Genomic DNA, 27,387 nt, shown 5'->3' with positions numbered 1-27,387 from the left:
GGCTTTGTGTTTTGGTCTTGTACGTGCCATACCAGCTTTCAAAGCAACCCTTTAATTTCTCATCCACAATATTCTTCTCTCTTACCCTTCACACACTCACAAACAAATCCTGAAATTTCCACACTAAGCAGGAAATTGACCGTGTTTACCAAATTCTTGATTTAGCTAGTTGCTATAGCTAGATTTGGATGTGTATATAACTTTGAAAGAAATCCATCTTGGGATCTATTCACCTTAATTTCTCAGCTTTTTCTTCCTTTTCAAGTTCAAGTAAGCAGCCTCTCTTTTTTTACACTCAGAAATCGAACTCAGTATCTCGAGATTTTTAGTACTCATGTACATGCGCATCAATCACTTGCGCTAGAATCCGATATACTTAGTGCAAGTAGCCTCTAGCCTGCCGTAAGATCTAAACAATTCTTGCCTTTTCCGGTGAAAAAAGAAGTTGATCTATCTCAAAAGTGTCTCTCAGATATATTGGAGAGACATCATAGTTTGCTTTCTCATACTCTAATAATTTGAGTGATAGAGATGATGAAAGGTTTGTCGGTGGATGAAAATATGTCAAATTTGACATCTGCTTCAAGTGAAATAAGTGCTTCTTCAGCAACCAAGAATGGAAAAGCTTCAACAAATCTAGAACCACAAGCCAAAAGGAAGAGAAATCTTCCTGGCCACCCAGGTAATAAAATCACACCAATTGTAATATTATTTTCTTGTTCATGAAGGAGTAGTCCAGTAATATAAATTGGTATATACTGAAGGAGTTATATATATAGGAGGTGTAGGGTTTGATATTTGTTACTCAACATTTTCCACTTCCCTAACAAACTAACTACTAACACTTACCTATCAAAAAAAGACAGGGTTTAATTGGTGCAACAATCTATCACCAAGAGATATGAGTTATGACAACCATGGATTTAGGTGATATATTGTGGTATGAGATATGAAGCACCGACTCTAACACGATCATCAGACATGACACTAGCATGTTGACACTTTTAACTTCAAAAACATAGCACACTGATGCATAGTCACATAGGTAGCACCATGAGGTGCTCCCTTGGCTACTACTTTTCTTTGTAAAAGAAAAATTGAAAAAAAATGTCGTCTAAATTATTAGCCTATTAATTTTTTTTTAGGGAATTAGCCTATTATATATTAATGTTATATTGTTTTACAATTGAATATTTGTGGCTGAAAATATTGTTAATTTGGTTTTGTTTCAGACCCTGAGGCACAAGTGCTAGCTTTGAGTCCCCAAACTCTCTTAGCAACAAACAGGTTCATTTGTGAGATTTGTAACAAAGGTTTTCAAAGAGATCAAAATCTTCAGCTTCATAAGAGAGGACATAATTTGCCATGGAAGCTAAAGAAAAGAAACGTCAATGAAATCATAAGAAAGAAAGTATATGTTTGTCCAGAGCCAACATGTGTTCACCATGACCCTTCAAGGGCACTTGGTGACCTAACTGGAATCAAGAAGCACTTTTTCAGGAAGCACGGTGAGAAGAAGTGGAAGTGTGAGAAATGTTCTAAACGTTATGCAGTTCAGTCGGATTGGAAAGCTCATTCCAAAATTTGTGGCACTAAAGAGTATAAGTGTGACTGTGGAACCCTCTTCTCAAGGTAAGAATCTTATTAATTTAAATTTGGTCATTATAGATACAAACAAACTAAATCATGGTACGTTCAATAATAATGAGTCAAAAAATCCAAAAAGAGATAAGAGAGAGAGTACGTAAAAAGGTAAAAAGTGCTTAAACAGTATTTTATTAGTTCATAGAAAATGTTTTGTGACATACAAATCAATTCAAAATGGTCAGATAATTGTTTGAGAGAACTTGAATTCAAATGTGTTTGACGTTTACTCTGCAGGTAACAAACTATAATGCATGTATTTTTTCAATATATATTTGAGATTAATTAAATAATGATATGATGTATATACTTTAAATTTAAGTTACTCTCATGACAAAATTATATTTAATTCATCAAATAATTTTGAGTTTATTTTTGATTGCAGAAGGGACAGTTTTATCACTCACAGAGCCTTCTGTGATGTTTTATCACAGGAGAGTGCATCAATTTCAGCGGTGAACCCTCTATTCTCTTCTCACTCCCAATTTCATCAAAGCCATGGTTTTCAACCACTATCACTAAAAAAAGAACAAGACTTCAATTTAAGACCAGAAATTCCATTATGGTTACTCCCAACCCATTTGAACCATTATCAAAACCCTAACCCTACAACTTTGTTTCCTAATAATTCTTTCAACTCAAACAATATGACTACTGCTTCTCCTCACATGTCTGCCACTGCTTTGCTGCAAAAAGCATCACAAATAGGTGTAACGACAGTGAGTAAAACAGAACCTTGTAGACCCCACTTAATGCAAACTCACGTGCCTTCAGGAATGGCTATGGCTTCACGTGAAGAAATAGGAACTACTGGTTTTTCTCATTGTTTGGCTTCTTATGGGAATAAAGCTGCAATAACTTCTGATTGCTTTGAAGAATCTTCTTCTCTTTTGCATGATGTGATGTATGGTAGTGAGGGCTCACATTCACAATTTGAAGCTGTTACTGCTGCTATGAGCATGAGGGGAATGTTTGATACACAGAGAGATAATAATAACTTTGAGGAACAATATTCCCATTTTGGTAAAAGCAACATTATAAAGAATGGTGGTGCCAATGATGATGAGATGACAAGAGATTTTTTGAGTCTTGGTGCATTTTCTCAAAGAGACTTGTTCAATATATCTGGAATTGATGGTCCTTTGAGTTTGCATGGTAAGCAAAATCAAACTCCTTGGTGAGGCTGATATTCAGGTTAATTTGTACACTAATGCATACTCCATGATTTGGAGATTGGTTACTTTTTCTCCTAAGAAGGATTCAAATTAATTTATCTATACACTTGCTATTAATTAGGCATGTTTTGTACTTTCTTTCACTTGTATAATGTAATTTTCCTTTTCTATTAATCAATATTAGTATAATCTTGATAAATTATGGGTTCAAGTTCATAATTTTTCATAAAATATTTTAAATATTCTTTGATGAAATTATGAGTGCCGAAAGTGACTTAATAATCGGTTTTGATAAACTAATTCACAAATAAGAATACTTCAACTTCTTGACCAAAAAAAAAAAAAAAGAATACTTCAACTTTCTTACTAAAATTTTCTATAAATGGGGCCAGATTTGGATTATGACATGGAATAAAAAATTAATTTTGTAATTATAATAAAATAAATTTAATCTTGGAAAAAATATATAGTTAAAAAAATTAATGTTGTAGTTATAATATTTTTTTAGTTTTTGTTTTGTTTTTTGTGGCGGCCTTGGTCCGCCACTAATTCTGGAAAAGAAAACATCATATTGGAATTTGTGGCGGTCTTGTGCCCGTCGGTATGGAAAAGAAAAAAAGGCGTGCATTTGCGGCGAATCATGTCTGTCAGAATGTAATCCATGGGTTTTGCGGTAACCTAATCCCACAACAAATGTTTATGAGGCTCGTTTTTTCGCCTGACCAATGTATGCCACTAATTTGCCATTGTGTGGCCATTTGACAGATGCAAATCCCTTGAATTCTTGTAGTGATGACTATTGTGTTAGCTTGGCATGTGTTGTTGGGCAGGGTTCTTACTCATGTTAATCTCCTTTGTCGCAAGGTTATTCAAGAGGCATCAGGACGACTTGTATTTTATGTGGTAATTTTTAAGAGACGGCAGACCACCTCTTTATCACTTGTGAGTTCTCTTCAGGTGTAGTATGGTTTCTTTAGGTGGTTAGGGTGGTAGCTTTCAATGTGATCGAACTTTATTTCATCTGTTCTTCATTTTCACTTCTTTTGGAGTTAATCCTCGGTCTAAAAAAGGATTAACTGTTGTTTGGTATGCGGTTTTCAGAGGAATTTAGAAAACTCAAAATGACATGTTGTTCTCTGGTGAAATTAAAAATGTTGAGCAATTTGTGGATCAAATTCACTACAAGAAAAACTAAGTTTTGTCAGGGGCGGAACCCCTGAGAAAAGCAACAAAGGCCCTGAGAAACAAGATTTTGCGAGGGGTTTAACCCTATCAAATTTGTGTGGGGCTAACCCTTGTCAAAGTCAACTTACACAGTTTTTTACTGATGTGATGTGATATCACGTCAGTTTGACTAACTGTTTTGCAAGGAACTCTCCGAGCGACGCTCCCCTGTCAAATTAAAAAAAAAAATTGGATATTAAATTGAAATCAAATTTATCATTAAATAATTTTATTAAAAATTACGAATTATTATTTTTTATTTAATTATCAAATTGGAGTTCAGAGTGTTACATCACGATATTTTTACATCTCATTACCTACACTATCATAGTTTCATTCGGGCGTCGCAACTCCTGAACGATGACTTGCATTTCAGCCAAGGCCTGGTTCTTGTTGTCCTCAGCTGGCGGTTGATGGTTGTGTATCATGTGAAGGATTTAGACAATTTTTGAGTGGGGTGCCAAAAAAATTCATACAGCCCCGCTGTGGATGCCTGATGTTCTAGAAGTATGAACAAGGGTAGACCTCACTAGCAATGTGATATGATTAATGCCCTTGGTGTCTATGGTTTGGGGGTTCTGTGAGTAAAATAATCAGTGAAAATCAAAATTTTCTTACATATTTTATGCATTGTCCTTACCAACTGAGCTAAGCTCACGGGACGAACAATTCATCTTTTGATGGAGCTCATTAACCGCTTGAGATCAATTATTTCGTTAATATAAATAAATTTTAATCACTCATCTCATGCAAGATGTATTTATCCGTAAAATACCACTTATTTAATGATTTTATATTCAATAATCAAATTATTAGTAATAAGAGTAATTAATTAGGAAATAGACTTAGTTGTTATTAATGTTGCATATAATAAATGTGAATAACCAACAATGAATTCATTCGAGTGGTAAGAGACTTGAACCCTTTAAGCATGTGGTTTAATATTATTCGATTTTTGATTCTTGTGTGTGGAAAAAGTCTGGTTTCAAGGGGAGAACCAAACTTGTCTGCCCCACATGTTTTCCCGGAGAGTAGTCATGGTTAAACGATGGTGGAAACTTCGTATAAATATCATGGTAACCGGAAAAATAATATGAATGGCTATTTTTTTAATATCCCTCAAAAAGTATATTAGTTATTGCGTGTAATTTAGTCAACATTTTCTTATATTTTTTTTTTTGGGTATATAGATGAAGTGATAAACATCACTAAAACTCACATACACACAACTGTGATGTCCTGACTATGAACCATGACGAATGTGTCCAACTAAATTTTTTGGCATTTCCAATTGAAGGAGTAATTATATAATTTAAGATATCATTTGACTAAAGCTCTCTTTGTCTCATTATAACGGTTATATTTGACCAAGTGTAATTATAATAAATACATTTTTATATATTTTTTTATGAAAATTGTTGCTCCCGAATGAATTATAAATAAAATTTACCTTATATTTTTGCAATAAAATTTAAGTAAAATTATTCGGTGTTATCCCTTTGATTCATAAGGAAAGAGGATCTGATAATTCAAAGTTCGATCTTGAGGTAAATAAAGTTTGGTCAAGAATTATCTCACCCAAGAATCCAACTAAGGTTTTCATGAACAATTCGTCTTTTAGTGGATCTCATTAACCGCTTGAGATCAAATATTTCGTTAATATAAATAAATTTTAATCACGCATCTCATGTAAGATGTATTTATCCGTAAAATACCACTTTTTTTTTTTTTGAAGGACCGTAAAATACCACTTATTTAATTGTTTTATATTCAATAATCAAATTATTAGTAATAAGATTAATTAATTAGGAAATAGACTTAGTTGTTATTAATGTTGCATATAATAAATGTGAATAACCAACAATGGATTAATTCAAGTGGTAAGGGACTCGAACCCTTTAAGCATGTGGTTTAAGGTTCGATTTTTTATTCTTGTGTGTGGCAAAAATCCGGTTTGAAGGGGAGAACCAAGCTTGTCTGCCCCACAGGTTTTTCTAGAGAGTAGCCACCGTTAAACGGTGAAGGAAACTTCGTATAAATATAATGGTAACAAAAAAAAATATGAAAAGTTATTTTTTTAATATCTCTCAAAAAGTATACTATTTATTGCATATAATTTAGACGAAGTCCTATTAGCAAAGCGTCATACCGAGGACTTGAGTGTTTAGGGTTCATATTAACTTAGCGTTTATGTATATAACTTGTTCTATTTATAAAGACTAAAGAGGCGATTTTAACCTCTTTACTTATGATCAACCACTGATCTATGTGTATGACGTTGGGGGCTCGACGCATTTCGCATGCAGAGCGGTAAGGGGGTTTAGTGTGGTGGAGCAATTTAGTCGGTATTAGTCATGGTGATGTTGCGACTATGGAAAATTGGATAGATGATCATTCTGTGTCCTTGACAGTGATTTGGTACTGAACAAACTCTACATTGAATTGTTGACGAGTAGTTCGGACATACTTTTCAACTGTCCAATGTCAAGCTTAAACCTGAAAACATCACCCAAACATAGTGAGAGCCCAAAGACTCATTAACATAGAATATAAAATGTACTTTGATGTTCTCAGCCATGCCTAGTGTACCAGGCATGGAGAAAATCCTTTCATTAATATTACTAATTAATAAACTCTTATACATATTAAACAAGTTATTTGTATACATTAGAGTTCATATTCTTAAATTAAATGTGATTGTTGATCGCTTTAGCTGGGCAATCAAGATTTGCCTTTCTACTATATTTCCATCGTTTCTCAGGTTTGCCTTAACTGGACACTCAAGATTTGTCTTTCTACTGGGGATCCATTGTTACTCAGGTTTGCTCTGCAATGTTATAATTTAACTGAACACTCAGGATTTGCCTTTCTACCGGAAGAGAAGACAAGACAAACTTCAGAAGAACCAATTGGCCACCCAAAAATAGGTTTCTACTCTTCCAACTCAACAATCTATTATTAATGCGTTCAAGGAGCGGTTGCCAGAAATTCAGCTTGCGAGAATCACCACCAATAGGAAGCCTCATGTAAAGAAAAGGGATGTGTCCCGTTTTACAATTCAAAACAGAAGCACCATAAACAAACACACTCTTGTTGAAATCGACCTTGAGACCATAAATGGCCTTAAAAAGAACAAGAACAACTTTCAGGGAACAAATATTTTCCCAACTCTTGACTCCCAACAATAAAGTATCGTCAACAAATTGTAGGTGAGAGACTGAGATGCACACTGTTTGAACGACCAATTGAGTACCCTATGAAGAGGCCAACCTCCATAGTTGCCTTCATCAACACATTAATTCTTTCAGCCGCTGGAAAAAAGAGAAATGGTCATAGATGGTCGCCTTGCCGAAACCCTCTTTCAAATTTGAACTCATTGGTTGGACTTCCGTTAACCAGAACTGAAGTTGAAGTAACGCGTTCCATTATCCATTTCCGCTAATGGGTGGGGAAATTCATTTTTACCATCACTATTTCTAAGTATTTCCAATCATCTCATTCAAAAGTTTTCTCAAAATCAACTTTAAATAACAACAACAACTCTTTTTTGAAGCTCCAAGCATCATCCACAACTTCATTTGCAATTAGAATGTCGTCCATGATTTGTCTTCCTTTAATGAATGCTCATTTAAAGTCGGAAATTACACTTCCTATTACTTTCCTCAATAAACAAGACCTTTGATAGAACTTTATTAAACCTTATTGTTTCTAATTGAAAAACAAATGTATGTATGTATCAATTATTCAATAAATTTAAAATTAAAATAAAAAAATTGATAAGAGGAAAACAAAAATAAGAAAAAAATTATACCGCTGAGAGGCTTTCATTCTGAGTTTTCATTGAATAAAATGTCGCAAATTTTTGAATCTCAAACTCTCAAATGTGTTGGTTGATTTTCAACTGTTATGGCCGATTTTGTTACACAGAGGAGAATCACGATAAGAAACCACCACGGTGAAAATCTCGTTGGTATATTACACGATGCATCTTCCACAGCACTTGTTATTGTTTGCCATGGTTTTCAATCTTCCAAGGTTCGCATCATTCTCTTCCCATTTTTCATTAACCTAATTTCACAAATCAACCATGTTTTGATTAATACACAGTCTAATTAGGTTGTTTGGATTAACTTACTTTTGCTCATTTACTTCCATAAGCACTTTTCAGATTATTTGTGACAGCTTATACAACATAAGCACTTATATGATAAGTGCTTAATTAAACTGTTTATCCGAATTGTAATAATTTATCAGTTCCTGAGTATGATCCATGTTGAAACTGGTTGATTTGAATTGAACTAAAGGGTTGAATGATCTATAGGAAAGGATTCCCATGGTGAACATTGCTGCTGCTCTGGAAAAGAATGGAATCAGTGCCTTCCGCTTTGACTTCGCCGGAAATGGGTAAGCTCCTCTGCTTAGGAAAAATGAGTATTGATCAATTACTAATTTGTATCTAAGATTGCAATTTTTTTATGTTTATATGTATGTTATATGAGTATTTAATATTAGCAAATGTTGATTTATGCTTTTGTATAACAAGAATTCAACAAAACATTGAGCAGAAACTTACAATGAATTTGGAGGATAAGGTAGTATGAATGTAGGGGATAAGAGAGTGTTTGGTAGATAAGTTAGAACAGAACTGGACATAATAGAGGAAAGCGGGACAAAAGGCTATATTTTGGAAGGGATGACTTATTTTTTCTTTTCTAAATTAATAAGCTATAAATGGTTTTTTAAAATAAATTTAGTGTAATTGAAATATTTTATGATCATCTATCATGTTATATTTTTCAATTTGTTTAGACTTGGCCATTGAAATTTGAAAACATTCCCCTCCAGCCAAACATACCCCAAGACTAAGAACATAATAGTCCAACACTTACTAAGGAATCCTTCTTAGATAGCAAAGTTTTGTCATAGACTAACTCTCCTAAATGCTTAAGTTAGATTAACGTTTGGAAATGACTTTATTACATCTCTAGAAACTTAAACAACAAAAGATAGAAAAAAAAAACTTCAATGGAGCAAAGCTGTCCAATCCCTCAATATATATCTGTTCTGTTAGGGAAACCTCTTAACTTGGCGATGTGCTTTATTCCCAACAGAACCTGAATGCCAAATCTTATCACAGATCAGTTTATGTGTCAAAGAAACCTCCTTAAAGAAACAGCTATACTGCTACAACTAAATGTGTTGTGCACTAGCATAGATTGCAAATAATATATTGTTCAATTCATGACATTGTTCTATTTTTAATAAACTGGGAATGAAACTTATGAAGGCACATTCAAAACAAAGTGATAATTCTTGTATAAATTGAATGTATTAGCAATTCTAAATTGGAGATAAGGTCATCTAAGGGCATAGCTGTTCTAAATTTGATCAAAAATAATTTGTTATTGAAATACTGATTTTTTTTGCTGATAAATCATTATATTGTCCTCTAGGGAAAGTGAAGGTTCATTTCAGTATGGTAACTACTACAGAGAAGTCGAAGACCTGCGAGCTATTGTCCAACACTTCCGTGAGGAGAAATATGTAGTTACTGCAATTGTTGGTCATAGTAAAGGTTAGATTACTGCTATGTACTAATTCTTATTATTTGAAATTGAATTTAGTAATGAACTCAGCAGACAACTTATGAGGGATATTTCAGTGGCAGTTTGAAATTGTTTTCTCTCGTGATAATGTAATAGATTTTGGTGCAATAAATTGTCCAACTTCTCTTAAAGAAAGGCTATAGAAATCACAAATATTTTATTTTGCGTGCATGGGCTAGTAATAAAGGTAGGACTTTGTCTTGTAGAACAGTGTTGTCAAATATTGGCCATGGCAGATTGTGGTAGTGGATTTTTTTACAACCATCATGGCATTTTATGGTTGATATTTGGGTTTCCGCCATCGATAACACTGTTATAGAACCAATTGAGAGAAATATTTATATCTTTACACTTTACTCTTTTTTTATTTTTTTAGTTCTTTTGAGAAACCATGTGATGGCATTGTTAGTAAGCATAGTGTAGATATGTATGGAGTATTGGATGGTTGATGTTATAAAGAAGTTAAAATGGAATGTTTGCCAGAGTTTGGTATAGCTTTGATCTATAGGTATGGATGGAAAACTGTCTGATATATGGTTGGGACATGTACAATTTATTGCTGAAAATGTTTTAGAAAGTATTAGAGAATATTCATATTAAAAAGAGGACCAAGTTTACATTGATTAAACTGAATATGTAATAAACAATTGTGTACAGTTTTAGTGGAGAATGTAGTCTTCTGTACGTTTGCAGGTAAATGGAGCTGAAATTCTGTGAATGTGATAGAGTTTTCCCTATGCATGTCTCTCACAATCTTCAATTTTCGTGTTATTCACACTCACTATGATGGTTTCTGCAGGGGGTAATGTGGTTCTGTTATATGCCTCAAAATATAAGGATATTCATACAGTTGTCAATATATCTGGCCGATTTAACCTTGCAAGAGGAATGGAGAGTCGCTTGGGTGAAAATTTTATACAAAGGATCAAACAAGATGGATTTATAGATGTTAAAAATAAAAGAGGTGAGCTATGAAATGTAATTATTCGTCTATTTGTCTATCACCTATTCATCTATTATTTGGGGATTACACAAATCAGCATGTCTTGGTCAACTTTTTCTTGCTTCTTTGTTCATTTGCTGCCATGAACACTTTGACTTTATGTAAAAATGAAAAAAGGTGAATTGACTGCTTGCATGGTTCCGATAATCTCTATTTTTGGCATTGAATGGTGACCTCTCTCATCAATATGTTGCTTGTTCATTCCATTGTTGTCATCATCCTTTTCTGCTTCCTCGTGATGCTACATTATACTACTTGATTGCTAAAAGCTAATAAAGACATTGTCTACAGCCTTCGTTTCTTATCAATGTACTTCAAATTTCAGTTATTCTGATTGACATACACCTTTTCTTGTTGTAGGGAAGATTGTGTTTCGAGTTACTGAAGAAAGTTTAATGGACCGTCTAAACACTATTACCCATCTTGCATGCTTAAAAATCCCTAAAAATTGCAGGTAAGGTTTGTGATTACATCTAATAACATATATCTCTCTTTGTCTCATAAAATTTGAAATAAAATGCTTCTTCACATTTGATTCAAACAGGGTGTTGACAGTTCATGGATCCATGGATGAAACTGTACCGGCAGAAGATGCTTTAGAGTTTGCCAAGTTCATACTGAATCATGAACTGCACATCATAGAAGGGGCTGATCATGAATATACTTATCATCAAGATGAATTGACAAGCTTAGTTTTGGGTTTTATCAAGTTTCATAATAATAAGGAAAACAATACATCTAAGCAGACGTGCTTTGGAAGAGTAGATAAACCTATCCATTCACGATTCTAGTCCTTGTAGAATACGCTGATCCGGTACCTCGTTTTAATCTATCCTACTTACAAATAAAAATGGAGAGACTCGTCTTCTTTCTCACTTCTCAAGTGCCCACCAGCCAGCCAATAGTTATTGGCTGTCAGAGTTAAAGAAAATCGACCAATATTGCCCAAGTTTCTCATTATTGGACCTGAACAATTGCAAATCTGACAAGAACTACTGCGTCATTATTGCCAGGTTATCAATCTGATATTAAACTCTTGCTGTTTCTTCTTTCTAATTCTATGTATGGAGTAACTCACTTTTTCAACAAGGAATAATCTTCACATATAACGACTTATATTGTCTGGCGGGGGTTGGCTTACACACTATATGGTAATCAATGTTTGAATTCTAATTGAAAGAGGTGCTTACATTTAGTGTCTGAAAATGTCTTGAAGAAACATTCAGAAAAAACTGAAACTCTTAACAAGCCACAACTTAATTGATTAAATAGTTAATTTGGTCCCTAGGCTAACACTTTCTCTCCAAATTGGTCTCTAAACTATTTAAACATATTGTAAGGTCTTTAAACTATTCCTCCATCCAACTATTTAGTCTCTCTGTTAATTTACCTGTTTAGTTGTTTGTTATTATCCCTAAGCTATGAAAAAACATCAATATACTCCTCAAACTATATATAAAGACAATTTAGTCCCTCAATGTTCAATTTTTTTATGGTTAAATACCTCAATAGTCCTCCAATCCCTAATCTCATCTCTTCTCTAACTTCTTTACTTTCAAATTGTAGAATCAATCAAGTTAGTTTCAATCATGGCTGGTGGGTCAGTCAATGGAACTAGTTCGAGCTCAACAAGAGGGAGAAGTTGTGGATCAATGTGTAGAGAAGCTTGACAAGGATGGAAGAGTCATAGAGTTGTTGATATCAAATGTTTTTGTGGTTAAAATGTTGTAGAGCAACAATTACATGTGTCAATCTAGGAAGGAAGTTCAGTGACCAAATTATGTCTCCACAATTTTTCTCAACGACTAAAATGAGTCTTCACTCAAATATTTGTCTCATTATTTGTCAGTTTCCAATACCAATTAATCATTAATTATACCTTTAACAAATATCTTCATTTATTGTATCTCAGTCCATCTTACTTTTTTTTTTTTTTAGGTCAAGATCTCAATCCATCTTACTACTCTACTATTTAGTACTTTTTTTTTTTGTGAAGTAGCTTAGTCACTAAACTCACACACCTTAAGTGTGGAGAAGTGGGAAGTTCTAGGCTCGATCGAACCCATACCATGCATTTCAACGTCCATGCAGCTACCAACTAAGTTTTACTTACAAGATATTCTACTATTTACTTTATTAATAAGGATATGAGCAGATATTCTACTATTTACTTTATTAATAAGGATATGAGTTTAATGTTCATGCACTTTAGTGTAAAAAGTTTTACACTCAACACTTTACAACCATTCATTTATACTTTAAAAGCCGTTACGATAAAGTCTAACATATATAATGATCTGACAGTTGCGATTGATTGAAAATGTGAATTTTTTTTACACCGACAGTTTATATGAATTAAATTCAAAATCTTAAGTGGTATTTAACAATTAAATTCAAAATCTTAAGTGATATTTAACAATTATGCAGACGGAGTGATATGCATGTATACTAATACTATGAAGTTATGAAATAATTAAAATATATCAGGATCAAACAAACGTTGAGGCTGGAGATACTTTGCACATTCTTTCAAGGAAAAATATTTTGCATAGACATAAGCATCTTCGTGTAGCATATTTTTTTTGAAGATCTTCATATAGTATATTATAAAAACTATCGTGATACTAGGGTGCAACAGATTCAATATTCTGTTTGAGCATGGCTAATACTTTATTTATTTATTGCTTTAAAAATACAGTTCTTTTCCTTGATATGTGCTCCATTTGTTTGCCACTTCTAATTCTAGTGCAACAAACATTTCAAATTTCCAATGGTGCACAACGTAACTAATATTCATTCATCCAATCACCCTTATCTTCTTCACAGACAACTTGTTTTATTTCTTTTGAGTCTATATATGTAGATTAGAAAAATAAGTTAGTCTTTCCCTCTGATTAGAATATGACTTCAAGGATCAGTCACAAAAATGTGAAGGCCTGGGGATTAGATTATGACTTCAAGACGAGAGGAGCACTCATTCGGCCTCCGGAGAGAGTTGTGCATCGTGCCTACTTGTCCATGCACACTACATTTTCTCTACTTACCTCTACAAAAAGGCTGAAAGCAGCAAACACACCCACGCACTAATCTTCTCTTCTTTCTATGTAGAATGGCACGAAATGAACTGTTGGGAAAACCAACCTACATTTCATTGCAAGAACTCCAAAAACACAACAAACGTGGCGATGCATGGATCGCCATTGACGGCAAGATATACGACGTCTCTGAATGGGCCAAACACCATCCTGGCGGCGAATTCCCCCTCCTCAGCTTTGCTGGCCAAGAGGTTACCGAAGCATTCCTTGCTTTCCACCCTCCCACTGCCTACAACCGCCTCAACGCCTTCTTCACCGGAAGCTACCTCTGTGACTACGCCGTCTCTGACGTGTCCCGTGATTATCGGAACCTCTTCTCCGAACTGACCGAGATGGGGTTATTCGAATATAAAGGATGTGGTGTTTTACTCATGATTACGTTAATCGTTGTTATGTTCTGTGTCAGTGTTTGTGGTGTTTTGTTTTCTGATAGTTCGTGTGTGCGTGTGTGTTGTGGTGGGTTAATGGGTTTCTTGTGGATTCAAAGTGGTTGGATTAGTCATGATTCTTGTCATTATCAGATTATGGCGAACCGTAATTGGAACTGGTTTGTTCAGATCCTTTCTGGAAATTTTCTTTCTGGTATAAGCATGGAGTGGTGGAAATGGAACCACAATGCGCACCACCTTGCTTGTAATAGTCTTGATTTTGACCCTGATCTTCAACATTTACCATTTTTTGTTGTCTCTTCAAAGTTCTTTACTTCACTCACTTCTTGTTTTCATGATAGGAAGATGAACTTTGATTCTTTTGCTAGGTTCTTGGTTTGTTACCAGCATTGGAGTTATTATCCTGGTATGTGTTTGGCTAGGTTCAATTTGTTTGCTCAATCTTTTTTCTTGCTACTGTCTAATAGGAAAGTTCCCAATAGAAAGATAGAACTTTTGGGTTTGCTTGTGTTTTGGATTTGGTACCCTTTGTTGGTTTCTTGTTTACCTAATTGGGGTGAGAGGGTTTTGTTTGTAATTGCTAGTTTTTCTGTGACTGGTATTCAACATGTTCAGTTCACTTTGAATCATTTTTCTGCAAGTGTCTATATTGGTCAACCAACATCGCATGATTGGTTTGAGAAGCAAACTAGTGGGACTCTTGATGTCGAGTCTCCTTCTTGGATGGATTGGTTTCATGGTGGCTTGCAATTTCAGATTGAACACCATCTGTTTCCGCGGCTACCTCGGTGTAGTCTAAGGAAAGTCTCGCCTTTGGTTAAGGATCTGTGCAAAAAACACAACCTTCCTTATAATTGCGTGTCTTTCTGGAAGGCCAATCTACTTACCATTCAGACGTTGAGGAATGCTGCTTTGCAAGCTCGGGATCTTACTAAACCGATTCTGAGAAATTTAATTTGGGAAGCTGTTAATACTCATGGATGAAACGAATTTGAGTGAAGCTTCCTAATATTTTTCTGTCATTGGCAATTTGGTAATCATTGGCTTTGAGGAAAGAATAACTGATGTGCAAATTGCTTAGTGTGATTTCCTTTCAAGAGATAGGTAAGAAAGAAACTACTGATACTGGTTCATCTGAGGTTTTATAGATTTTTGTTTTTGTTCATCTTCATTGTTGAAGTGTGGGATATAGTGCAATGTTTAGTTTTTGCCTGTTCGATTTCCTTATGCGGCAATGGATATTTGTACTACATAACAATTTGTGTTATGCCTTGGAATTCATCGTCGTTTGGAGCAAAAAAAAAAAAATGTACTATATGTTAAATAGAAATTCTTTGAAATGATTTTTTTTTTCTTTCCATTTCCTGGCTCCTTCCTTATGCTGCTGATTGTTGCTTCTGTGAGACTATTAAGTTTTTTATATGAATGCTGAAATATCATGCTTCTAGGCAGAAAACAGACAATACTTTTATAATTGGAACTTATATGGTGGAAACAAGATTTTTTATTGAAACCTACTAAATAAATTTCGCATCTTCTACCGTATAAGTCGTCTGGTGAACGAAAATTGAACTCTTGAACTAAAGAAAATCTACTAAAGAAAATTCACATCTTTTCTATGTGTTTTATTCCCGACAGAACCTGGATGCCAAATCTTATCACAAATCAGTTTCTGTGTCAAATAAACCTCCTTAACGATACAAGTCTGCTTCTACAACTAAACACATTGTGTATTACCATAGATTTCAAATAACATTCGTTCCATTCATGGCTTACTTCTATTTTTAATAAACTTGGAATTAAACTGATGAAGCCTCATTCGGAACAAAGTGACCAGTTTTTATAATATTGAATGCATAAACAATTTAAACTTGGAGGTAAGGTAATCTAAGGGTATACCTGTTTTATAAAATAACAAAAATAATGTAATATTTATTTAACTATTGATTTTTTTGCTAATAACTCATTATATTGTCTTCTAGGGAAAGTGAAGGTTCGTTTCAGTGTGGTAACTATTTACCACAGAGAAGTTGAAGACCTGTGAGCTATAGTCAAACACTTCCATAATGAGAAATATGTAATTACGCAATTTTTTGGTCGTAGTAAAGGTCAGATTACTGTTATGCACTTGTGCTTATTATTTGAAACTGAATTTTGTAATGGACTGAACAGACAACTTATAAGGGATATTTCAATGGCAGTTTGAAATTGTTTTCTCTCCTCATAATGTAACAGATTTTGATATCAAAAAAATTATCCACCTTCCCTTTAATAAAGTCTCTCAATATCCTCAAAAATATTTTATTTTGAGTGCATGGGTTAGTATATAGGTAAGACTGTATGTCTTATAGACTCGGTATAATTATCACAAGGTAATTTATTGAAATTGTGTTTTTTGCTGAGAAGAACTATGGAAGTTTAGACAAGATTTTATTCTTTTACTTTTTGTTTATTTCATTGGAGAAAGCATGTGATGGTATTGTTGGTAAATGTAGTATTGACATGTCTCGAGTATTGGGTGTTTAGTGTTATAAAGAAGAAGTTATAAATGTAATGTTTGTCAGATATATCTGGCCGGTTTAACCTAGCAAAAGGAGTGGCGCGTCACTTGGGTGAATTGTTTTTACAAAGGATTAAATAAGATCGATTTATAGAAGTTAAAAATATAATAGATGATCTATGAAATGTAAATATTTGTCTATCATCTATCATTTGTGGATTACACAAATCAGCATATCTTGGTCAACTTTTTCCTGCTTCTTTGTTCAGTTGCTGCCATGTCATGGTTCTGATGATCTCTGTCAGTGTTGAATAGTAATATCGCTTCTTATCAATATACTTCAAGTTCAGTCAGTCTGATTGACAAATACCTTTGCTTATGGTAGGGAAGATTACGTATAATGGACCGTCTAAATACTATAATCCATCTTGCCTGCTTATCAATCCCTGAAATTGCTGGCAAGGTTTGTGATTACATTTAATATCATGCATCTCTCTCATAAAATTTGAAATTAAACGGTTCTTCGTATTTTTCTGTTATTGCTACTAGTCACTTGATATATACTGAAACAGGGTGTTGACAGTTCAGAATCCATGGATGAAACTATACCCGCAGAAGATGCTTTAGAGTTCGCTAACATATCGAATCATGAACTGCGCATCATAGAAGGGGCTGGCATTGAATATACTTGTCATCAAGATGAATTGACAAGCTTAGTTGTGGAATTTATCAAGGTTAATAATGACAAGGAAAACAATACATCTAAGCAGACACAATTTGGAAGAGGAGATAAACCTTTCCATTCACGATTCTAGTCCTCGCAGAATATGTGGATCTGGCACCTCATTTTAATCAATCCTTACAAATAAAAAGGACATACTCGTCCTATTCCTCGCAGCCAATAATTGTACATTGTCTGTTGAAGAAAATCGACCAATATTGTCCTAGCTTCTCATTATTGAACCTCAACAATTGCACGTCTGACAAGAACTACCGCGTCATTATTGCCAGGTTATCAATCTGACATTAAATTTTTATTGTTTCTGTTAAAAAGTTTCTGTTGATATCATGAGTTTGAGCACCACTCATCTGGTAGATAGAACATGTGAAGTACAGTTGATTGAATTGAATTGAATTGTTGTTATCACAAGTGAGCACCTACCAAAACAATTGATCTTGGAAGCAAGGCTGAGCCAGAAGTGTAACTAAAGTGAGGCCAAGACAGCATTATTGATAAAATTTGACCAGAAAATATTATGAGACCTACATTAGTATGATAAATATGTTACTAAAAGCAGGAGGGGGGGCACACAAAATTTTGATCCTAGATACTAAAAACTTGAGGGGCACACAGTACTATATTATTGCATTATCAAGTGATGTTTTTAGAGGGGTCACTGTGCTCCCCCTTAGATTGGAAGCTGACTGTTCTGTTTGTTGTTACAGAGTTGAGAGAGGACATACTACCTACTGTAGTACTGTCGTTAAAGACTTACCTATAGCCACAAAATTTTGCACATTCTATTTTTAAAAAATGGAAATTCATGTTTTCAAAAAAAATAATCACGAGTCTCTTTATCTTGAGGTCAATATTGTTTTGAAGCTTAATGTGATGTGTCAACTTAATCAATATTTCTTGCAGTTGTCAGCTTGTGATTAAAAAGAAAAATAAAAGAAGGAAAATACCTCATTAACATGCCATCCACTTCATACAGAAACAAACGTGATTTGTCTTGTTTGCATTGTATGACTCCTCACTTTTTGTGGCAATATTAGGGATATGATGATTTGTTTTTGAGTTGTGAATGAAATGAGTTAAGGATAGGGTAAAATGTGAAGCTAAAAAGGAAACATCGTTTTTTTAACTTTTTGAGTGAAGTTAAAATTGTAAGGATAGAGAAAGGAAGATGGAAAATAATATGAGAGAAGTGAATGTGGATTTTGATGCACTTCAAACAAACTCATTCTTTCTTCTTTCTAATTCTCCAAATGGAGTAACTCATTTTAAACAATTAAAACTTGAATGGCCAAAACTTGATGAATAGAAATATACTTCAGCCTATATGTTGCTCTCTGTCTCATTGAGTTTCATGTTTAAAATATTTATTTGATATATATTATTTGTCATTTTATGATACAAATAAATCAACAATTATATTTTTACCAATATATCTATAGAAAAATACTAACAAGTGTTCTAAGAGCATTCTTTAATAACTTTGAATAATAAGTTTTTCATGAAAATTTATATATTCAATATATTAGAAATTGAAATACTTAATTTTTTTAATGAATAATTTTTTTATTTAAAATCTTTAAAAAAAAATGTCAGTAGGACACTCGTTATTGTATGTCAAACTACGCGTTTAGTAGAACTAATCATATTCTAACGTGTTAAACACTGAATTGAATATCTTTCTCAGATGAAATTCGAACATTGATTCATCACGTTGTGAGATCCTAATTCATTCTGCTAGACGCAATTTTGGTTGGTAGTCTATAATTTACTTTAAATACTAAGGATAATTCACTCAATAAAACTCAGTACTAAGGATAATTCACTCAATAAAACTCAGTTTATCATAAACGAGTATATTCAATAATTATTTTAAAAATTGTGGATAAATCTTAAATGATATATTTAACAATGATACGGAAATAGTGATAAGCATAAGAAAATATCAAGATCCAAACACTCCTCAAAAAAAAAAAAAAAAAAAAAACAAGATCCAAACAAAAAGTGAGGCTGAAGATATTTTGCATAGACATAAGCATCTTCATATGGCACATTAGTATATTACACTTTTGTCGTGATACTAGGTTGCAACAGATTCAACTTTCTGTTGGGCTCATACTTTGAGCATGACTATTATTTTATTTATTTTATTGCATTAAAAATACTCTTCTTTTCCTCAATATGTGCACCACTTGCTTGCCCCTTCTAACTTTATGTTGCTCAATATGTGCAAGAAACGTTTCCAAATTTCCAATGTTTGCTTATAATGCACAATGTTGGTGACATTTAGGGTGGGTGAGGGAAAGATTTTAGAAACGTTATGAACATTCTCTTTAACGGTCAATCTTTATTGAGTAAAATTCATAACATATATTTGTTATCACAGTGTCAGAGTCATGACGATTCACCGTGTTTTTTTTTTAAAAAGACTTATGGTATCTTCTGTAAAATCAGGATGAACACCATGTTCTAGCATATTCACTATGATATCAATACATTAAGCATTTGTTTAGTTCTAATTCTGGGTCAAAACTCAAAAAATGATTCTAAAGGTTGTAATATTGATTTTATTATGTTTGAATGATTTAAATGAGAATTGATTTTTCTTGTAGAATTGATTCAACTTAAAATTAGAATTTGTAGTTTTTTTATTCTACCATTGATTTTTGTATTAAATTTATCCTTAAATCCACATTTTCACAAATACATCTAAAGATAAATCAATTTACATTTAACTCGCTTTTACCTAGAATCAGTTTTTGATAATTAATTCATTCAAAATCAATTATAAATATATATACTAATATTCATTCCTTCAACCACCCTTATCTTCTTCAGAGTCAACTTCTAACATTTTTTGTCAAAAAGAAAATAAATTATAAGTATTTGTATTAGTCAACAGTCTGTTTTTTTAACAGCTAATAAACTCTTCTTTGACAGATGCACATTTGACTATTTATGCATAAATTGTTCGCTGTCATAATTTTGGATATTTTCCTCTCTTACCTTTAAACCACATGTTGTTACTTCCTTGTTTTTTCTTTTTTGAGTTCTATTTGTATTTTAGGAATATGGTCTATCACCAATTCCGTTTTTAAGATAACATAAATGATAAATCTAATGTTTTTCTTTTACACATGTAAATCTAATTTAAAAATGTTCCGTAAATACACAACTCAGATAATAAAATATTACAATGATTTTGTCAACAAAAAAAATATTACAATGACATTTGATATGTCAAAATGCAAGTTCGAATAATCAATATTTTACTTTTCTGTATTTTGCGTGTGCGATTTTTATCATTGTTTTTTTTTTTGAATGGTAAAAAATATATATAAATATAAAGAAATAGAAAAGTACAGAATATACAAAACATTCGGCAAGTGACACACCAACAAAGCACCCCGAAGGAGGAACACCCTAAATCCCACCGATAAATCATTGGTTAGGTTTCTTAAAACCATAAAATAGATTTTCTCTCTAAATGGCCATTTGAAAGGTAAGTCACAAAAATGTGAGGTGCCTACTTTTTTTTTTAAGGTAACTCTTGATTTTAAAGTTCGATCGAAAAATAAGTAAAGTTTAATTAAAAATTGTCCCATCTAAAATTTGAAAACAATTTGACATTTTGTAACCAAAAAAACAATTTGACATTTGGTAAACCCATTAACTATCTAAACTCGTATACTTGTTTTTTAATGCACATATTTAAAAGGAAGAATCTTTTACTATACCACCAATTGAGGGACGGCACTTCAGTGCCATAGTCATTTGGTGACATTGTGCCATAGTTCCTATCATATTTTGACACGTGTCAAGGCTTATTAAAATAAAATTAAAAAAGAAAATGCAAGTTTAAATGAATTAAAAAACAAAACGCATCGTTTTGCTTCTTTCTTCTTGCCACTTCAAAGCTTCAAAGCGGGTTTTCTTCTTGCCACTTTCTTCACCATGCGATGGTGTTGATTCTTTCTTTATTTTCCTTTTTCCAGGTTCCATTCTCTCTTGCTCGTCTTTTCCGTATCTCATCTACGCGCGCTCCACATCTCTCTTTCTCTTGTTTTGCTCTCAAGGTATGAATTTTCATTCTTCTTCTTTCCTTTTTTTTTCAATTAATTCTTGTTGATAATCTATGTCTCTTGTCTTTGATTCCGTTTCTGTGATTGATTGCTGGAATTATTCAAATTTTTTGGACTTTTTCGGAGTTAGGGTTTAAAACTTTTCAATTTGGGATTTTCAGATTGCGACTGATTGTTATGAAATCAATTCAAATTAAATTTGTCTTTGATTGATTGCTTGAATTATTCTAAATTTTTGCCATTGATTGTTATCGAATCAATTCAAATTAAATTTGTCTTTGATTGATTGCTGGAATTATTCAAATCCTTTTGTCTTTTTTTGGGTTAGGGTTCACAACCTTTTCAATTGGGGCTTTTAAGATTGGGACTTATTGTTATTGAAGCACTTCCAATTAAATTTTTCTGTGATTGATTGCTGGAATTATTCAAATTCGTTTGCTGCTTTTTAAGATTTTTTCTTCCTTCTTTCATGTTAGTTGTTGTGCTCTATCGGAATTTTAAGAACATAGAACGGTTCCAGCAGCTGAGTCTCTCCCCCTAGCCAAAATGGGTAACCTAAATGATCCCCTCTTTTTTATTTTATCAACCAACTGTGTGTATTTCTCTTACAATATGCATGCATGCCTTGTGTTTTCAGAAGCTGTTAAGAGGAACATTGTAGAAAGCAGCATGGAGGAAGATCCTTATATGGTCGGATTCATACTCGAACTCTTTATGGGTCTCTATCTCTCTAGAAAGCCCCGCCCCGAGCCTGTAACCACCACTGGTTTTCTTCGCCAGCCGCCGCATGACCTGTAACCACCGCCCTCCGCCGCACCGTTAGTCTCTAAAGAAGGGTCGCAGGAGGGTTGGATCAGTTTGAAGGATTTTGAACAAGAAAACATGTGCTATTGGGAAGGAAAGTCTCTAAAGAAGGCTTAGATCTTGTTATGTGTATTCAATTAAGTTAGATTTTGATTACATGTATATTAGATTAAGTCTCTGTCATGTAATCTGTTATGTAATTTGGACCTCAACGTGTATATGAAATTAAGTTTTATCCATCAATGAAATCATTTCTTTTTCAATTTATTTTTTGGTTAGTATTATGCTTTCTCATGATTTCCTCATAACAATGGTTACTCTTGATTGAAAACAATGGTATTGGTGCTATTTTGAATCAATTGTAGAATAATGGTACACTGATATAACAACTTCCTTACAATGTTTTGAAATTGAATGAAAGTCATTTAATCATGTAAATAAAAGAGTACAAAGATGCCGCATATAGGCGTAACATCACCCGACACAAACCACTAAAATCCCAACCGGAAAGGTAAGGAATAACACTAAAAAACCAGCTGCACCAAGCCACTCCAAAATGGCGTAAGCTATGACTATGAAATCCGAAATAGGCTCCGAAATTCAGTCTCATAGCTAAGCCGCTATTGGCCCCAACACATACCCTAACCTCAGGCAAGCAAGCAAGTGAAAAAACTGCCAAAAAACCCAAGCCTGAACTGCCTCCAAAAAATGCAGCAGCTGCTGCACTGATATGACAGCAGAAAAAACAGCTCTGTTAACAAAAACACGGTGCTGAAACATTGAAACATTGCAAAAACAGTGCTGAAACAGCTCTGTTTACACTATTTTGCTACATCAGTCCACTTTTATAACTGCATTTTACAGTATATTCCAACCAAAATACAACCCTGTAGATGCAAACTAACTGTACATAATAATATTCAAAAAATAACCAGCCCCGTTTCTTTCGATTGAGATCGAAGGTTAAAGTAATGCTCCAATATTTGTATCATCAAAAGGTGCCTACATTAATAACAAAAAATAATTAAATCATGATTGTGTGATGAAAAATAATTAGTATAAGAATAGTTATGAAAAAAAAATATGAAATTACCATCAACATAGTTGTGTAACACAAACATATCCTCACGTGCTAGCGGGGGCTCATAAGTTGGGGGCGCGGAACAAGATACTCCATCGACCATATTAGTTGTTAATTCTCTAACCTAAAATGATTATGCAACATTAAAATAAGTGAAAGTACATGTAAAACTAAAACAAGTAATCTACATATCAACTTATATACCTGTGAACTTCTTTGAGGTGGGACACGGCTAGATTGAGCGTGTTTACTTGCAGGAGCACTTCTTTTCTTGGGCTGACGCTCAAGGAAACTTTTATGTCGCTTAGTTCCCTTTGAGCCGGGTTGTTTCTTGAATCCCTTTGGTTGCATGGCATCAGAACTCTCAAATGATGGATGATCATTGTCATTGTCTCTACCTTGTGTTGGACATTCTGTTACTTTCTTGAACATTTCATCTACACTTTTATCAACAAACATGAGACTTTCTTCACTATGCGATGCTGCTACAGTTGCCGCTCTAATGAACTTAGAGACAACTAGTCTGAACATTCGATTTCTAGATAACTTAGGATCTTGTTCAACCTCTTTTCCCCTAAAATCTTGCACAATGCCACAACGGGCTTCTCTTGTCCACCTTCTTAAAATATACCTATCAGGAATCACCTTAACATCGTTCAGCTCAAATACTTTTAATGCATGCGAACAAAGTATGCCAAATGTATCATACTTCTTACAACTACAAGTAATGGAAGTTGAAACACGATTAAATGACACTCTAAAAGATCCTTCATGCTTCTCATTAGTGATGACATATTCACATAGAGAGTTAGTTTCATGTCTAATGGGTACAGACAAAGTCAAGAATAACTTAAACTCGTTTTGAAACAACTCAAATATAGTGTGTGTGTATATCTCTCCCATTTGGAGTAGTAATGGTGAAGTTTCATACACTAACCTTGCAAGCTTATGTGAGGACTCATAATCACATTTCAGTTCTTTTTCTCTCTTCTCCCCAACAACTCTTTCGAAATGTTTGAAGAATTGCAGGATACCCAAATTCGGTTTTAGACAACATTTAAAGTGAGCATTCAAACTTTCACTAACTTGTGTACTTCGCATGCCAAGTGTTAATGCTTCCTTCATATAACATGCAGCCCATTTTTTTTTTATTTCATAAACTGACTTGATCCAAGATGAACCATGAAGATTATGTTCATTGACCAAGTCCAACCAAGCTTTCTCAAAATCTGCTTCAATGCCAATTTCATACATGCACTTGCTAAAATCTGTTAGCAAAGAAGCTCCTTTCTTCATCCTGTTTCCAAGATGTTTAATTCCATTCTGCAACAAGTGCCATGTGCATAAACCATGGTGAGTCTCAGGCATCACTTCTTCAATTGCCCTAGACATTGCTTGACTTTGGTCAGTGAAGATCGTCTTTGGGTTTTTGTTGTTGTGTGCTTGTAAGAATGTTTCAAACAACCATTTAAATGATGGAATTGTCTCATCATACATTAGAGCTGCACCAAAAATGATCGTACCTCTATAATGGTTGAAACCAGAAAAAAAAGCAAGTGGTCTATTGGCATCGTTGGTACAATATGTGGTGTCCAATGAAACAACATCACCAAAATACCCGTAATCCAAGATCATATTTGCATCACACCAGAACACATTTGTAATCTGTTCATCTATATCCATCTGATATGCATAAAAGAAGGACGGATTCTCCAACAACTGTCGTTGAAAATACTGTGAAAGATATCCAGCGTCACCATACACCATACTTCTTTGTCTTTTTGTAGTGATGTAGTTTCTTACATCCACCTCTGTAAATCCAACATTAGCGCTATGCCCTGCATGTGTGCTCATAAGTTGATACACTTCCTTCTGCCTTAATCCAGAGTCATCGGCCATATCAATCTCATATGCTTGTACTTCAGTTATCTTTCTATGTGATCGAAGCATGTGCGTTGTCTCTTGATTTAGTAGATCATGGTTATGTTTTTCTACAAACTCATTGATAACCAACTTTCCATTTATACTTGAAAGTGTAATTCTTGCTAAGCATTTCGTTCTAGTCTCGCCTCTCCGAATTTTTCCTTCATATGCACATTTATCCTCTTTCTTCCGTATTCCTTCCTTACAACAAACAAACCTACATGACGATACACTACCGTCTTTCTTCCTGTTTGTAAAGCGTACTCTAACTCCGAAGCCCTCACGTAAAGCATAAGCAAGGTAAAATTGTTCAGCCTCTTCTCTAGTGTCAAATTTCATTCCAAGTTTTGGCTTCCAATCATCATTTGAAGAAGCCATGTCAAATACCCAAATGAAGGTACCTGACAGGTAAATAAAAGAGGTAAGAACAAGGAGTGTCACTAAACAGGTTAACAATCCATCCAAATGAAGGTACCTACTCAGACATCAGACCAAATTTAAACCACCACCACTGATATGACAGACAAACAGAAATAAAAAAACACAACAGCTCCAAAAGTGAAGCTCCAACCTGCATACTCGATAACACGCAACAAAAGCTACACAAACCTAATTCATCTAATGCTTAACTATTAAACAGAGCATATGTATTGCTCCTAAAAAACAGAGCATATTTACCCCTTGCAATGGGTTTACTTCAATCCTAAAATAAAACCCTAAATTTCTTAAAATCTAATCCTACAGAATTGAAATTGGTTCAAAAGCTTTGTTTTCTTTCCCTAATCAAGTGTAGTTATTCCTATTTTAATTTTGATTTTGGTTTTTGTTTGTTCTCATGACCATAACTATTCAAAAGATGAAGGAAAAAAAAGATAAGGAAGAAAGAAACGAACCTTACGATGCCAGACTATCAAGCGACGGCGCGGCAGAGGTTGTCATCGGAGGCGGAAATGGCATGGAAAAAGAGCGGCAATCGTTTTTGTCACCGCTGCTGCTTTGAAATGGCAAGGAGAAAGAGCGGCAATACTGGTTGTGTTTTCCCTTCTGCACATGCGTTTTGTTTTTTAATTCATTTAAACTTGCATTTTCTTTTTTAATTTTATTTTAATAAGCCTTGACACGTGTCAAAATATGATAGGGACTATGGCACAATGTCACCAAATGACTATGGCACTGAAGTGCCTCCCCCAATGAGCCACATCTCCAAAAGCGTCGCTTTCAAAGTATCCCACAGCACATGTGGAATTCTTGTCTTATAACTCAATCAATCAACACAAGTTACACCCACTACGTGGAAACTCGCTTGACTTATTTTTTAAAGAAAAAATACTAGTAGTAGTAGTAGTATCTAAATATAAAAATATCAAAGGAAATACATTAAGGGTATACTACTAGCTTAATTTTATTGATGCCAAATTTCTATAAATTTTGAGATAGAAGCAAATTAAACAACCCAATCCTCGAGGTAATTGTTTACTACTAGAATAAGAATATTTTGTTTTCTTCAAAAAAATTGACTCAATTCATGATTTCCGTACATTACTATATTTTAGAGAATAAGATATTTTAGTTATAAAAAAATTAATAATTAATTTTCTAAATTCATAGTTTATTAATATTTTTATTTTATTTTACAAAGTAAATTACTCATTCTAAAGATGATAGACATTGATTTTTTTTTAGCAAAGACATTGATGGTAGACATGATCTGTGTGTGTGTGTCTATATATATATATATATATATATATATATATATATATATATATATATATATATATATATAATATATATATAAATATATTCTAAATGAAATTTAAAGAATAAAAAATTAAAATTTTAAGGAGCTATTATTATTTTTCTTAATCATCAGATTTTATTAGAGGAATTAGTTTTTTTTTTTTGAGGAATTAGAGGAATTAGTTTTGACAATTTAGAAAATAGTTGAAAGGTAACGAAAAAAAAACCGATAATTATTTGAGTCAAGGATTAAACTTTGAAGCATTCGATGTATTCAACCTTAGTTGAATCTCATTAATGACTTAAGTCCAATCAATAGTTGTATAAAAAAGTTATACTCCTTCAAATATTTTTTTTTTTGAAGAAAAAAAATTATATTCCTTCAAAT

The 27,387-nt window shown here is 33.5% G+C and overlaps 2 protein-coding genes, 1 long non-coding RNA gene and 2 pseudogenes across 6 annotated transcripts; 4 read left to right on the top strand and 1 right to left on the bottom strand.

The window, feature by feature from the left end:
- The first annotated feature begins 19 nt into the window (after positions 1-19).
- LOC146952266 (protein indeterminate-domain 7-like) lies at positions 20-3,018 on the top strand. Its single transcript, XM_085700462.1, has 3 exons — positions 20-682; positions 1,233-1,632; positions 2,030-3,018. The coding sequence occupies exons 1-3, from the start codon at positions 532-534 to the stop codon at positions 2,823-2,825; spliced, it is 1,347 nt and encodes a 448-aa protein (XP_085556588.1). The 5' UTR covers positions 20-531; the 3' UTR covers positions 2,826-3,018.
- Positions 3,019-7,850: 4,832 nt separating this feature from the next.
- On the top strand, positions 7,851-17,786 carry LOC146952264 (putative uncharacterized protein YDL057W). Of its 2 annotated transcripts, XM_085700448.1 has the most exons (9): positions 7,851-8,078; positions 8,365-8,447; positions 9,497-9,618; positions 10,449-10,613; positions 11,013-11,106; positions 11,197-11,665; positions 16,119-16,244; positions 17,022-17,099; positions 17,209-17,786. In XM_085700448.1, the coding sequence occupies exons 1-6, from the start codon at positions 7,950-7,952 to the stop codon at positions 11,441-11,443; spliced, it is 840 nt and encodes a 279-aa protein (XP_085556574.1). In that variant the 5' UTR covers positions 7,851-7,949; the 3' UTR covers positions 11,444-11,665; positions 16,119-16,244; positions 17,022-17,099; positions 17,209-17,786. The 2 variants fall into 2 exon arrangements, with proteins under 2 accessions (XP_085556574.1, XP_085556568.1); XM_085700442.1 differs by lacking the exons at positions 16,119-16,244; positions 17,022-17,099; positions 17,209-17,786 and adding an exon at positions 12,219-12,541.
- Positions 13,253-15,398, top strand: LOC146952265 (acyl-lipid (9-3)-desaturase pseudogene; annotated as a pseudogene). Its single transcript, XR_015005570.1, has one exon. The product of XR_015005570.1 is annotated as an acyl-lipid (9-3)-desaturase pseudogene (transcript).
- Positions 17,787-21,275: 3,489 nt separating the features above from the next.
- LOC146952263 (uncharacterized) lies at positions 21,276-22,521 on the top strand. The gene is made up of 3 exons (XR_015005586.1): positions 21,276-21,448; positions 21,931-22,004; positions 22,092-22,521. It is a non-coding gene; the product is annotated as an uncharacterized LOC146952263 (long non-coding RNA).
- A 1,765-nt stretch (positions 22,522-24,286) lies between these two features.
- On the bottom strand, positions 24,287-26,278 carry LOC146952262 (protein FAR1-RELATED SEQUENCE 5-like; annotated as a pseudogene). Its single transcript, XR_015005574.1, has 2 exons — positions 26,156-26,278; positions 24,287-25,663 (listed from the first exon to the last, which is right to left on the bottom strand). The product of XR_015005574.1 is annotated as a protein FAR1-RELATED SEQUENCE 5-like (transcript).
- Between the last annotated feature and the right edge of the window lie 1,109 nt (positions 26,279-27,387).

Source organism: Medicago sativa, chromosome 1 (genome assembly GCF_051527215.1).
Source record: "Medicago sativa cultivar Bolivia chromosome 1, Bolivia_mono, whole genome shotgun sequence".
Lineage (NCBI taxonomy): Eukaryota > Viridiplantae > Streptophyta > Magnoliopsida > Fabales > Fabaceae > Medicago > Medicago sativa.
Note: the sequence above shows the minus strand (reverse complement) of the source record. Positions and strands in the feature narration are given on the sequence as shown.